This window comes from Dysidea avara, chromosome 1 (assembly GCF_963678975.1).
Source record: "Dysidea avara chromosome 1, odDysAvar1.4, whole genome shotgun sequence".
Lineage (NCBI taxonomy): Eukaryota > Metazoa > Porifera > Demospongiae > Dictyoceratida > Dysideidae > Dysidea > Dysidea avara.
The window spans coordinates 12,581,582-12,594,109 of NC_089272.1; the positions used below are offsets into that span (position 1 = coordinate 12,581,582).

At 38.6% G+C, this 12,528-nt stretch overlaps 2 protein-coding genes across 2 annotated transcripts in view; one reads left to right on the plus strand and one right to left on the minus strand.

The window, feature by feature from the left end:
- Positions 1 to 9,245, minus strand: part of LOC136256562 (uncharacterized) — a 396,868-nt gene extending 387,623 nt beyond the window's left edge. Inside the window, exons 1-2 of the mRNA XM_066049542.1 lie at positions 9,097 to 9,245; positions 3,397 to 3,498 (exon numbers count right to left, since the gene is read on the minus strand). The gene's annotated coding sequence lies outside the window, so the exon portion shown is untranslated. The remainder of the gene's footprint in view (positions 1 to 3,396; positions 3,499 to 9,096) is intronic.
- Positions 7,093 to 7,950, plus strand: LOC136258821 (uncharacterized). Its single transcript, XM_066052198.1, has one exon. The coding sequence runs from the start codon at positions 7,093 to 7,095 to the stop codon at positions 7,948 to 7,950; it is 858 nt and encodes a 285-aa protein (XP_065908270.1).
- Positions 9,246 to 12,528: the final 3,283 nt, after the last annotated feature.

Below are 12,528 nucleotides of genomic sequence, written 5' to 3' on the forward strand. Positions count from 1 at the left end.
CAAATATCTTGCCTCTATTCTCCGTTTTGACTGCACCAATAGTTACACAAGTTGATACAATTGTTAACTGCCCATCCCACTATAATGGAAGAGTTAATAATAATCCTTGTCCTTCACTCCTTGTCACAATGCTGCACATTGTTTTGTAATCACATGATCTCACTTCTATTTATTGCCTCCTATTATTTGTACACAATCGAGCTACTCAAAGGAAAAATCCCTTGGATAATCCCATCTTTATCCATCAACTAGTTGGAAAGAAAGACATTGGTGAAAATAACATGGTTAGTAAGTTATGCTATCTACCGGTATTCTTGTAGCTACAATAATGGAATAGTTAACTTTAATCCAGCCCACGTATTTAATTGCTCAGGGCTCTGGGTGGCTGATGGTGTAGCAAAATAGTCTTATGCAAGGCAATTCCTGGTGTTAAGTTATAAATGGACTGCACTAAATTTCTTCATTTATTTATGATGTAATTTTATTCGCATTTCGTATTTTTCTTAGTACTTGGTTGTATATTTAATAAGATCGATATACTTCAATAGAGCACTCACTTATGTACTCTAATAGAGCATTCAGGAAAGACTGATATACTCTAATAAGCAGCAAACTCTAGAGCATAATCTTGAGCATGATTGGCTGGATTTTTAGCACTGCTCAAAAAGCATAATTGGCTATTTTCAAAGCACAATTCCCACAACACTATCTTCAATCTGCTTGTTGTTTTCTTCCATTAATTTCAGTATCAATTTTTAGCTGGACACCACAAGTTTATTAAAATGCTTATGCTGATACATATGTTACTGGTAGACAGTTGGTAGACACTGTACCTGCACGATAGAACCTTTTATGAACTAGCTGGGCCAATAATGATCAAGCAACATATCCCTTTACGATGGCTGGACTAATAACAATTAAGAAACACTCCTCTTAATGATCTAGTTGTACTTATAATAATTTACCATTAAATACACACTTTTTGGTAGCACAGTGAAAGACAAGACACGTTATTACCATGTCCCTTAATTAAATACTCATCTCTTATAGCTCAGTTGGCTGAGGCCCACTTGAGATACTCTAATATAGTAGTCTCTTAACACAACAGCCATGTAAATAAGACACATGTGGATATCATAGCTGTAGTGATAACCATAGAGTATCTATGATATAAAAAAATAACCAAACTACACCTCCTGTAGTAAACAAGTTCATACTGTGCTAATTCTAAAAACCAGTAAATACTATCCCTTGAATTAATCGACTCTTTATAAATTAAATTAAGCACACAACATGTTATAGTGCCTTGTTTTGTTATGATACATTAAAATTAAACATATTTTGTAATTCACTAATTATGATTTTGTAATTCACCCTCTATTTCATAATTTCATCAATTATGTTACTACGTATACATCACAAGGAAATGTAACTCAAGAAAACCACTTTACATCACATAATTTTGCACAGAAGTATTTTCTTAACTGTTTTATAGTTTGTTTATTGTGTTTTCATATGATTCTCTATATTATGCCTCATAGCTGCTCTTAATCTTCTTTTGCATACAAAGGGTATACGTCCCCTCTTAACTCAAAAAGATTTGCCATTCCTGGTAGGTTGCAAAACCAATCAAACTGATTTTCATTTGCTATACACCCATTAAAGTATGTAGGCTACGTCACCCCTACTGAACTGTTTCACCTGGCTTCAGTTCAAGCATCTGTTCACCTGGCTTTACCATATACCCTTTAAGTAAACGCTACAAAAACAAAAAGTTAAGCTTTAATACATTAAAACAGCTTTTACACATTAAATTAAGATTTAATAACTGTAGCTCAAAGCATGTTTGCTCGTGTGGGTGTAGGATAGACACAAAGACATGCAGACACATGGTTTTTTCCAAACCAATTTCCAGAAACCAGGTACCCCTGTACATGACCACAGATGGCCAAAGTGCCTCTGCAATCAATCAAATCACAATAGAAAATGCAGATATTTCCCATTTACAAATGTAGTGAAGCCATCGTGTTACCGTGAATCAACACCTTCGGCTATCAACAAAAAAAAATGAGACACAAAGGAGAACAAAGTGATGTCAGCATTGTACGGATTGCAGTATTTTAAAAGGCACCTGTTGGACTGAAGTGACATCAAACAGTGAAAGATCAAGCTCATAACCATAGCTGCTATTGAGTTATGCTTCTCTTAAGGCATCAGGTAATAAATTACATTGAATAAATTTTGTACAGTAGCAATCTATTGGAAGCATTCACATAGGGTCATACTGAAGGCACTTTTAAGGCTTGGTTATACCTAACCAAAACTGCCAAGGTGCCACAATGACATTGTGAAGCTGATTTTTGAGTAGATATTTATACCCAGAAAAACCCAAACCTTCATGATCCCCAAAATACAGTACAGTAACAGTTCTACCATACTGTATGATACTAATTATAATTCTTGCACTTGTTTGTTGCAATCAAAAATCATACACAGAAATATTGTGACTACATTCATCACTCATCACAAGGTGAATCATTTCACCATGGAGAATACCACTTGAGATACTAGAGAGTAATTGAAGCTGGTTATACATGATTCCATTAGCTGTCTGTCAAGTTAATTAACTTGTTTGCGAGTGACCACACCCATTGCCAATGGCAAAGTACAATTGCAAATGTTGCTGAAGAAGCTGTAGCAGAAGAATTATTACCTTATAAAGAGTTGTTTACAACAGCTGTACTTCAATAAGATCATGGAGCAGCTGCTACATCTTGTTTTCGTGTTTACCTCAGCTGGAAATCTGTTGTGGACAAATTCTTGTGCAAAAGTGATGAATTCTAATGCAAAAGCGACAAAATCAATTGCAACGTGACGAATTTAATTGCAAAACCGATAAATTCAGTTGTAAATGGAATGAATTCTACTGCAAAGACGACAAACTCTACTGCAAGCAGGACAAAGTCAATTGCAAGGTGCCGATTTCAATTGCAAAAACCTGTAACATTTTAAAACAAGCTCCCATGGTTTATTTGTGATTAAAACAGATAACTGTTAATTTGTAACTACTATCCAAAGTTATGTAGATATACCACAAGTAAAAGTTACTCATGGCTAACAAGTTATAAATACATCTTACTAACTGATAGTAGTATGCTGACACTACATTGTAACCTGAAATCTCACAGTTTACTGACAGGAGTTTTGAGGTCACCATCAAACCATCTACACATAACTTAATTATATGCCAAACATCTGGTAGCATAATACATTCATCCCAATTCTACCAGTGTAATACCTTTGAACTGGTTTGATAAAAATAATGAAATACACTGGAATGCCACAGCATTGTTATGTTCACACATACACGTGCAATATTAATACATATGTATGTACCTTGTTACTAATGTTTGCTGGAATAGATGTATGTTCCAAGAAGTATTGTACACACTTAAGATAACCTAGCTTAGCAGCCGTATGGATTGCTGTGTCTCCCAACTGGTGTGAATAAAGATAACAAGTTAATGTATTACACAAACACCAAACAAATTATACACAGCTACCCATTCATTACACACTATTATACTACTAGTACTTATATCTTCAGGTGTAGGCAACCTTTCTTGTTTCACTACATTTTATTTCTTTGATCCCTAAATTCCTAATTTTACTTGCACTTAATTGTTTCAGCCATGCTGAATACATCATAAATAAAATTGTGAAGTCATAGGTACAAAATGGTGAAAGATACGTATAACTAGTGTTTTTATATAATCATGCAGTTATGTTCATTATACTGTATGTGTGTGTTTGTTTACATGTTACACTACATAATGTCTTGCCACTCAAAGGACATCATGTGACTACCACATGTGTAGCTATTTCTTAAAGAATTCTTGTACTTGTGTCATTGTAAAAAGTTAACTTATTGATAGTTGTCCAGGTAGTTATCCATTAAACCTAACACTCTACAAGTGTCTAACAAATGTCCAATTGGAATTCATCAACCTCATTATACCATTGAGATATCCCAATGTGTATAATATGAATCCCAAACATACCTCACATGTAATACAAATCCAATCATGGCTAATTTTACTTGCACTTGTTTGTTTACTTTGTGATGACTGGTGAACCTGAATTTCACCAGGCTTATTGAACTTAAATTTTTTAAGTTCAATATCAATTTTTGCATCTAAATAAGTACAACTCCTCCCCTTAGATAAGCAAATGAATAGTATTCCCCTTGAAGTCAGCTCTTTTAGCAAACCTTTCCTCACCACAACACTTGTATGACTTATAACTCAATACTTGTCTGAAACTAACTGTCTTAATGAAGGTTCAGTTCACTGTGCAATGTGGTACTGCCACAACAAACTTTAGCTTAAATTTTGTTTTCTGACATAATTGTAGAAAAAGCTCATTGTAAATGCTTACAAGATAGTCCCGTTTCACTTTACTCAAAGATTTTCGCTTAGGCTCCTAGGTTAGTGGTAAACACCTCATACAAGCTCTGCCTATTGTGTTTGCCCTCCATAGCCTAACTGGTAAAGTTGATAAGAAATAAATGAATACTTCATTATACTTGAATGTACTTTTACAATGCATACATGTAGTCAACTAGCTAGCTAACATTTTATCATTTGGGAACAAGGGTTAAGTCAGGAGTCTTCTTGGTATACCCAATAAACTGCTTTTGCAACTGACATTCCAGTATATTACATTTTGTCTATGGTGAGGTGAATTATGCTAAAAGAGCTGACTTTAAGGGAATCTTATTTATTTGCTAACTTAATGGGAGGAGTAATAGTTATTTGGATATAGAAACTGATATTGAACTTTAAAAAATCCCATTCCACCATTCCAGTGTTCCACCATTCCAGTAGTCCATTCCACTGTTTATACACTCCTATGAGCTTCCTGACCAGCTAGGCAAGCCAGGTATTTGGGAATACCCAAAATGGCAGCCTTTCTTCATCACTTACTCTCTCAACAACTTAAAGCCATAATTCTTGGTGTAAAATAACTTTAATGAGGTTTACATAGCATATTTAAACCAAGTTAATGTAGGAGCAATGCATGAGTCAGTCGAGCATTAACTAGAGTATTAGTGAGCATCAATCAGAGTTTATGCATGCATAACAGTCAACACGTGCTTTAGGTGCGAAGAGTAGTGTGACTGGTTAAGCGATAGTGCAATTTTGAGAATTATGCCTAGAACGAAGGGAAGTGGCAGAAAGAAGAAAACAAATAGTCGTCTCAAGGACACTTCAAGGACGTCAGAGAGACGAGTGGCTACTACCGGAACCTCAACCAGAACAACAACAAGAAGAGGGGGCAAGAACCGTCTGGCCAGTGCTGGAAAGGAGTCGTCACAAGCTACCAAATCAACCAAGAGGAGTAACAGGACTGCCCATTCACCACGTCCCAAGCGTCGTCGGTTATGCGAGCAAGATGATGACTCTTCCTCCAGCGAAGATGCTGAAGGATTCGACGATGTCCCACTGATGAAGGCTGACATCCCGAAGATAGTGGAAGTGGTGATGAATCAATTCTCAAAGGAAGGTGATGACTCTCAAGATGAAGACCAAGACAATCCTAATCCACACCTCGATAAGTATGTTACTGATGTCAGCATCTCCGTACAAGTCACGTGACAGGGAGTTACGCGCAACAGTTTAAAAAAAATCGAAGGGTAGGGGTACAAAGTCTGCTTGTGGTTACAATATTATTTCAAACAAGGGTCACGTGCACTTCTCACGTGATTCGGACATTGTTGCAAGTATCACAGTAGTGTGTATGTATTATATATAGTAAAATAAAAAAAATAGTAACTAGCTAGGTGCAGTAATGAGTGGCAATGTGCACGCGTAAAGCATTAGTATTAATAGCGAAATTAGTACCATGCTTGTAAGTGTGTGGGTAATGCAACAGTTGCGTATTAGTAAAAAAAATTTAAAAATAAATAAATAAAAAGCTTAGCTAGGTAACTACATTACCACATAGCCTTATAGGTAGACTAGCCTATTACGTGTGTGAAAGTACATGGGATCATAAACTCTAATTACATCCACTCATCTCATTCTGACCCTTTGCCAGTATAGCACTTCATATTGTCCTGTCTCCTCTTTCTCAGATCTGGAGCACATCAACGTAATCTCATCTCACCGGAAAAGAGCTCCTCCCCCTACTAACCACCATATTGCTTCAGCTCCATCTGCTGCATCATCTATACCACCAGTACCATCCATCCTTGTGGCAAAGATTGAATCTGGAAAGTTTGTAGAGATGGGAGATCTTGTTCCAAGCCACTTAAGTTTTGAGGAGACAGCAGGAGCAAAGTCAAAACAACGATGTATTGCCAACATTTCTGAGTGGCTTCAAGCATTTGCTGTCTATGTATCAGTTATTGCCAAAAAGCAGCCCCAGCGGTTACTAGATTTGATGGGCTACCAAATTCTTATGCTGGAAGCCAGCATCCAATACCAAAATAATTGTTGGCTGGCATATGATAGGCAATTTCAACAGCAAGCCGCCTCCCAACCTGACTGCAAGTGGTCTATTACTGAATCCACACTTTGGAACTTTGCTTTCACAGGCCAGGCCAGAGCAAGCCGTTGAAAGCACTGCTTTAGCTTGTTCCACCAGTTGAAGGATTGTGAGTTTTCCCCTAACACAACCTCCAGCTCACATGATCTGCCACCATACCAAACTCCAGGTCGTCGGAGATTCATTTGTCGCCAATGGAATGAACAGTATGCCAAAGGGTGTTCTTTCCCGAATTTCCGCTACCAGCATGTATGCTATTACTGTGCCTTTAATCCAGTGTCAAAGGATATTAATCATAAAGCAGTGTTCTGCCCAAACCCTCCTGCTCAGCAGTCAGTGACCCAGCAAAGGCCTAGACCATTCCTTTCCATAAGTTACGTAAATGACTGGTACCACTTATGAAGGACAGGACTAACTGATGTACACACATACCTTAATATATTGTTTCACTTATCCTGTACGAATTTATGCAAATATTTAATAAATCTGCTATGCCATATAGTTAACAGGTCACTGGTATATTTCAACACAGTATTTACCTTTATGAATTGTCCTTACTCTTATATATTTTCAGACACTCTCCTGGAGCCAATCCATCGGCAGGATAGAAAATCAGTGCCATACCCTCAATGGCTACAACAGTGGCAGACTCACCTCACCCCCATCCCACTTTTCAATAACATTCCTTTAGTCGCCAGCTTCGTCCATACTCCACTAATCCCAGCTGCTTGGCTACATCACATGAGACACCACCCCCATCAAGACCTAGTGCAGTATTTCCTACAGAGTATCACCACGGGCTTCAGACTGGGTTCTGATGGAAGTGCCACACAATCAGCTAAAAGGAATCTTCAAAGTGCAGCTGACTATCCTGCCATAGTTGATGAATATCTTCACAAGGAATTATCTCTCGGCAGGATATCTGGCCCATACCCACCATCAACCTTCCCAGGAGTCCAGATAAACAGATTTGGGGTTATACCAAAGAACCACCAGCAGGATAAGTGGCGCCTTATTACAGGCCTTTCTCACCCCTCTGGTAGCAGTGTAAATGATGGCATACCCTCCCAGCTATGTACCTTAACCTATGTGACAGTAGATGAGGCCATATTAAGCATACTTAAATCAGGAAGAAACACAATGTTGGCAAAAATTGACAGTAAAAGTGCCTTTCATTTACTTCCAGTGCACCCGGCAGATCGACATCTACTAGGGATGAAATGGAGAGGCAATGTTTACATTGATCATTGTATCCCCTTTGGTCTTCGCTCAGCACCGAAATTGTTTAACATCCTTGCCGATCTCCTAGCATGGATTACAGAGAATGAAGGTGTTTCCTACCTCATTCATTATTTGGATGACTACTTGACAATGGGACCACCAGGCTCTACAGTATGCTAACAGAATGTTAACATTTTATATCCTTATGTGCCAAATTAGGTGTCCCACTCGCATCTGAAAGTTTAGAGGGTCTTTCAACGTCATTGTCTTTCCTAGGAATTATATTAGATACCAAGCACATGGAGATATGGCTACCAGCTGACAAACTAGCTAGGATTAAGCAACTCTTGACAACATGGCTACCCAGACGAAAAGCTAGAAAGAGGCAGATTCTATCACTCGTAGGCACTCTCGACCATGCTACAAAAGTTGTCCGCCCAGGCAGAGCCTTTGTAGCAAGAATGTATTCTACAGCGGCTAAGCTGTGCAAGATGCACTTTGTTACTAGGCTAAATAAAGCATTCAGATCAGATTTGCTATGGTGGTATACGTTTCTGCAGGTTGGAATGGCTTTAGCATCCTCAGACATCCCACTATCTCACACCCAGATTTTTGTGTCCAAACTGATGCGTCAGGAACATGGGGTTGCGCAGCAGTACTGGCCCCCTACTGGCTACAGTGACAATGGCCCCCAGAATGGCAGAATATTGGGATCATGGCTAAAGAGCTTATGCCAATCATTCTTACTTGTATCGTCTGGGGGTCATATTTGTCTAAGTACCACATTAATTTTCAGTGTGACAATGCCAACCTGGTCATCTCCATTAATAAGGGCTCAAGCAAGGATAAGCTTGTAATGCATCTGCTCCGCTCTTTGTCATTCTTCGTCACACACTTCGATATTTATCTCACCGCTACTCACCTACCAGGAGTGATAAACACTACCGTTGATCACCTCTCTCGGCGCAACTTCAGCAAGCTTTCGAAACTGCTCCCAGTCTGACAGCAGAGCCTACACTGATACCTCATTCCGCCTTGCAGTTAATCTCACCTCATAGGCTTGATTGGATTTCTCCTCACTTTCTTCAACTGTTTCAGCAAACTTTATCATTCATTTACCAACAGTCACGTTAATCATGTAACCTATACACCATACATTGCACATGTAATACTGTGTGACCATGCTATTAACACTGCAGTACTTCATAATATTATTATCACTGTGCTTATTAATATTATAATTATTACTAATTTCCTCTATATTTTGTACCTACAGGCCTGCCATCGGTTACTGTAACCCAACTGAAGGCTGTAGCACAAACTTACCTTAATCTGGGAATATCCACATCCATAAAGAAAGCATATAGAACTGGCCTCCACAAGTACATGACCTTCTGCACAGAAACTAACCAGCGGCCAGTACCAGTTTGTGAGGATACATTGCTTTTCTTCGCTACATACTTGGCACAACAACACCTTTCATATGCGACAATACAGGTTTACCTCTCTGCTGTGAGATACAATCAGATTATAGCTGGCAAATTATTGCCCTCAGTAACTCTGCAGTTAAACTGTGTACTAAAAGGCATACGAAGGTCATCTGCTATCACCTATCAACCCAAAGATAGATTACCTATTATGTTTCCAATTATGGCACGCCCTTCATGCTGTATTTTCGATGCTCCCTGGAAACTACAGAGATGTTATGATTTGGGCTGCCTGCTGCCTCCCTTACTTTGGACTTCTTAGAGTAAGTGAATTCACCACGTCCTCGCCCAATCACTTCAACCTTTCAACGGATCTGCTGTTATCTGACGTTGCCTTGGACAACCGAGCATCCCTTTCACTTGCACAAATTACACTAAAGCAATCTAAAGGAGACCAGTTCAGGAAAGGTGCACAGATATATTTGGGAAGAACTTCCCATGCTGTATGTCGAGTACATGCCTTAGTGCAATACCTAGCCAGGTGGGGTGGCACTCCAGGACCACTCTTCTCTTCTTATTCTCTGACAACAAATCATTAACAAGAACATCGTCCAGTGCAGCTCTCAACAGAGCTTTAAAGGAGCTCCAAATGGACCCCTCTCAGTTCAATACACACAGTTTTAGAATTGGCGCTGCTACATCAGCTAAGCAAGCCGGCATCAGTGACTCACACTTAAGAGTCCTTGGCAGGTGGAATAGTGATGCCTACCTAAAATATGTTAGACTATCACCACAAGATCTGGCCAGATTGTCAAAATCTCTTGCTTCTATGCAATGCGTGAAATTAACCTAGGTGTATTACTGCAGATGTATACAATACTTAACTAATTAATTTCATATGTGCATGATGGTATGTACACATGTTCGTAGGTATACCATATAGAGGTCCCAGTAACCATGACCGTGTGAATAGCTCACAGGATTGTAACAGTAAAAAAAAAATAACAAAAAATAAAAATAAAAATAAATAAAAAACTAAGTAGCTGGTTCCTTACATATGCTTGGGTAGAAAGTCATGTGGTATGCTTTTCTATGGCCTGATACACCCAAGCTATGTCATACAGTCAGAATATTTGCCCTTAGCCATTCAAAGTACCTCCTCCAATCCAATTTAATATGTACACAAATAAAAATTATCCCAAAAAAATTAAATCCCTGCCTTAATCGGTTAGGTTCCCACTGGCAGACAGAGTCCTTGTACAACTACCAACCCCACCATCATCAACCGACGGTGGTGGATCAACTGATTAGGTCAAGTATGTTGGAGGTGAGCAAACTACATTAAAGATCCATATAACATGTACCATATAGCAAAAAAAAATTGGCAGTAAAAAAGTTTGGCGAGTTTGGCGAATAATATTACAATTGCCAAAATTTTATCTGCCAATTATTTTTAGCAATCAGATGAGCAGATTAGCCATGTTGAAAGGACAAATGTACCATGAAACCACCTACTGTAACTTCAAAGGAAAATTTCAGGGTACATATCTCATAAATCCTGGCTTGCCATGGTACATTTAAGTTAAACCATGGCTGCCCATGGTTTATTTTAGTTAAACCATGGCCTTGATATCTGGTGAGGTAACGTTAGTTTGTTTTTAGAAGAATCCTGGCAGCATTCGATTGTGGGAGTTTAGTATTGCTCACGTGATGAAAACCATGAGGCTGATTTTCCATCCTACAGCACTCAGACGGAGGCGATTCGACTCCCTCACCAACCTATGAGTTGACAAACAAAAGTTCAAGGTGAGAACTAGTGTCATGGGTAATTTAGAAGCACTTCTCCACGTGTTTGATTATGTACCACGCCCACTTTTCATATATCACGAGGTAACCACTCTACAGCAAAGCTTATCCCTCTAGATGTTTAGAAAACTGTGTAAACAGTGTTTAAGTGATGTAGCAACTCTGAAACACTTGTAAAATCGCTAAATTGAGTGTTTCCGTGATATCCTTAGGATTTGCCCATTTATGTTAACAAATGTAATCACAACATTAGTTGTTGTTGTCCCAAAATTGAATTTCACAAGTTGGTCTATATAATGAATTCAGTGGTTGGCCTCATATTGGTTTGGGTGATTAGTCGCCCGCAGGCTCTTAGCCTGAATTGGCATGGTACATATCAGTTGTATCACGTGCCCTCGTGATTTGCCTGATATGTACACTCACGCTCTCGGGCCTAACGGCCCTCGAGCTTGGGTGTACATATCAGGCAAATCACTCGGGTACATGATACAATTATTACATGAAAGAATGGGTATTGGAATATCGTTACATGTATCATGGGCATTTCCAAGCTTTCCCTTTGACTGTCGAGAGATTCGTTGTCCCACAAGAGTTCACGAATATCCAAACATTGCTCTCGACATTACAAGAACCAGCAAATGATGTTTACAAAAACAATAACTTCCCCCTATGCTGACCTCTCTGGTTTGACCACCTACTGTGGCGCTTCGCCAGTATCTGAATGGCCTGCAGATCAAAGACAGGCTAGGGATAGATTTTTTCAAACTCCTTCTAGGCATTTGTCCCATTTCACTGTAGTCAACGATCTTTGCTTACGTTCCTTGGGTCATGGTAAGCACCTCGTACAAGCTTTTCCTCCAGTGTCTAACTAGTAAAGCAGATAAAAACAAACAAAACGAACAAAACTTTTATGGTAGCTACCACTTGAATGCAACGTTGCTCCGTACAATGCAAGCAATTAAAAAAACTAGCTAATTAAGGAGTGTGGCAGCAGTTTCTATCGTAAGTCGTCATCCAGATAAAGACTCATGATTGAAATGGCTGCTACTCTCCTTTATTGAAGAGTTGTTTAATCAATTTCGCAGGGTTTGCACTAAACTTTTTTACTGAAATATATGTTACATAACTAACAGCAAGAATTTTGTTATAGCACCAATAGTTTACTTCAAGTTATAAACTGTAGCATGTGGTGTGGCATTTGTATTTTTTTTTGTTTCTTTGTGGCACTACAAACATTTGTGGCATGACATGTTTAACTTTGGCATGTATATCTAAATTTTGGACTCACGTGGTTGAGTTTGGCTACAGCTATCAATAGCACTATAAGCCAAATTTATGTCCATAATACTGTACGTCATGTTATGGCTGTTAAAACAACTGGACAAGACATCAAGTTCGAGATCAATTGTTGAATCATCATAATGATGGAAATTATGTACATGAGCCTGAAGTTATTTGAATAAACGCCTACAAGTATATCAGTTTAATTTTATGATTTCTAACAAAACTCAACAAAATTCTGGAT

Coding starts and splice junctions, on each gene's coding strand:
- LOC136258821 (XM_066052198.1), top strand. CDS start 7,093: ATGAATTGTCCTTACTCTTATATATTTTCAGACACTCTCCTGGAGCCA.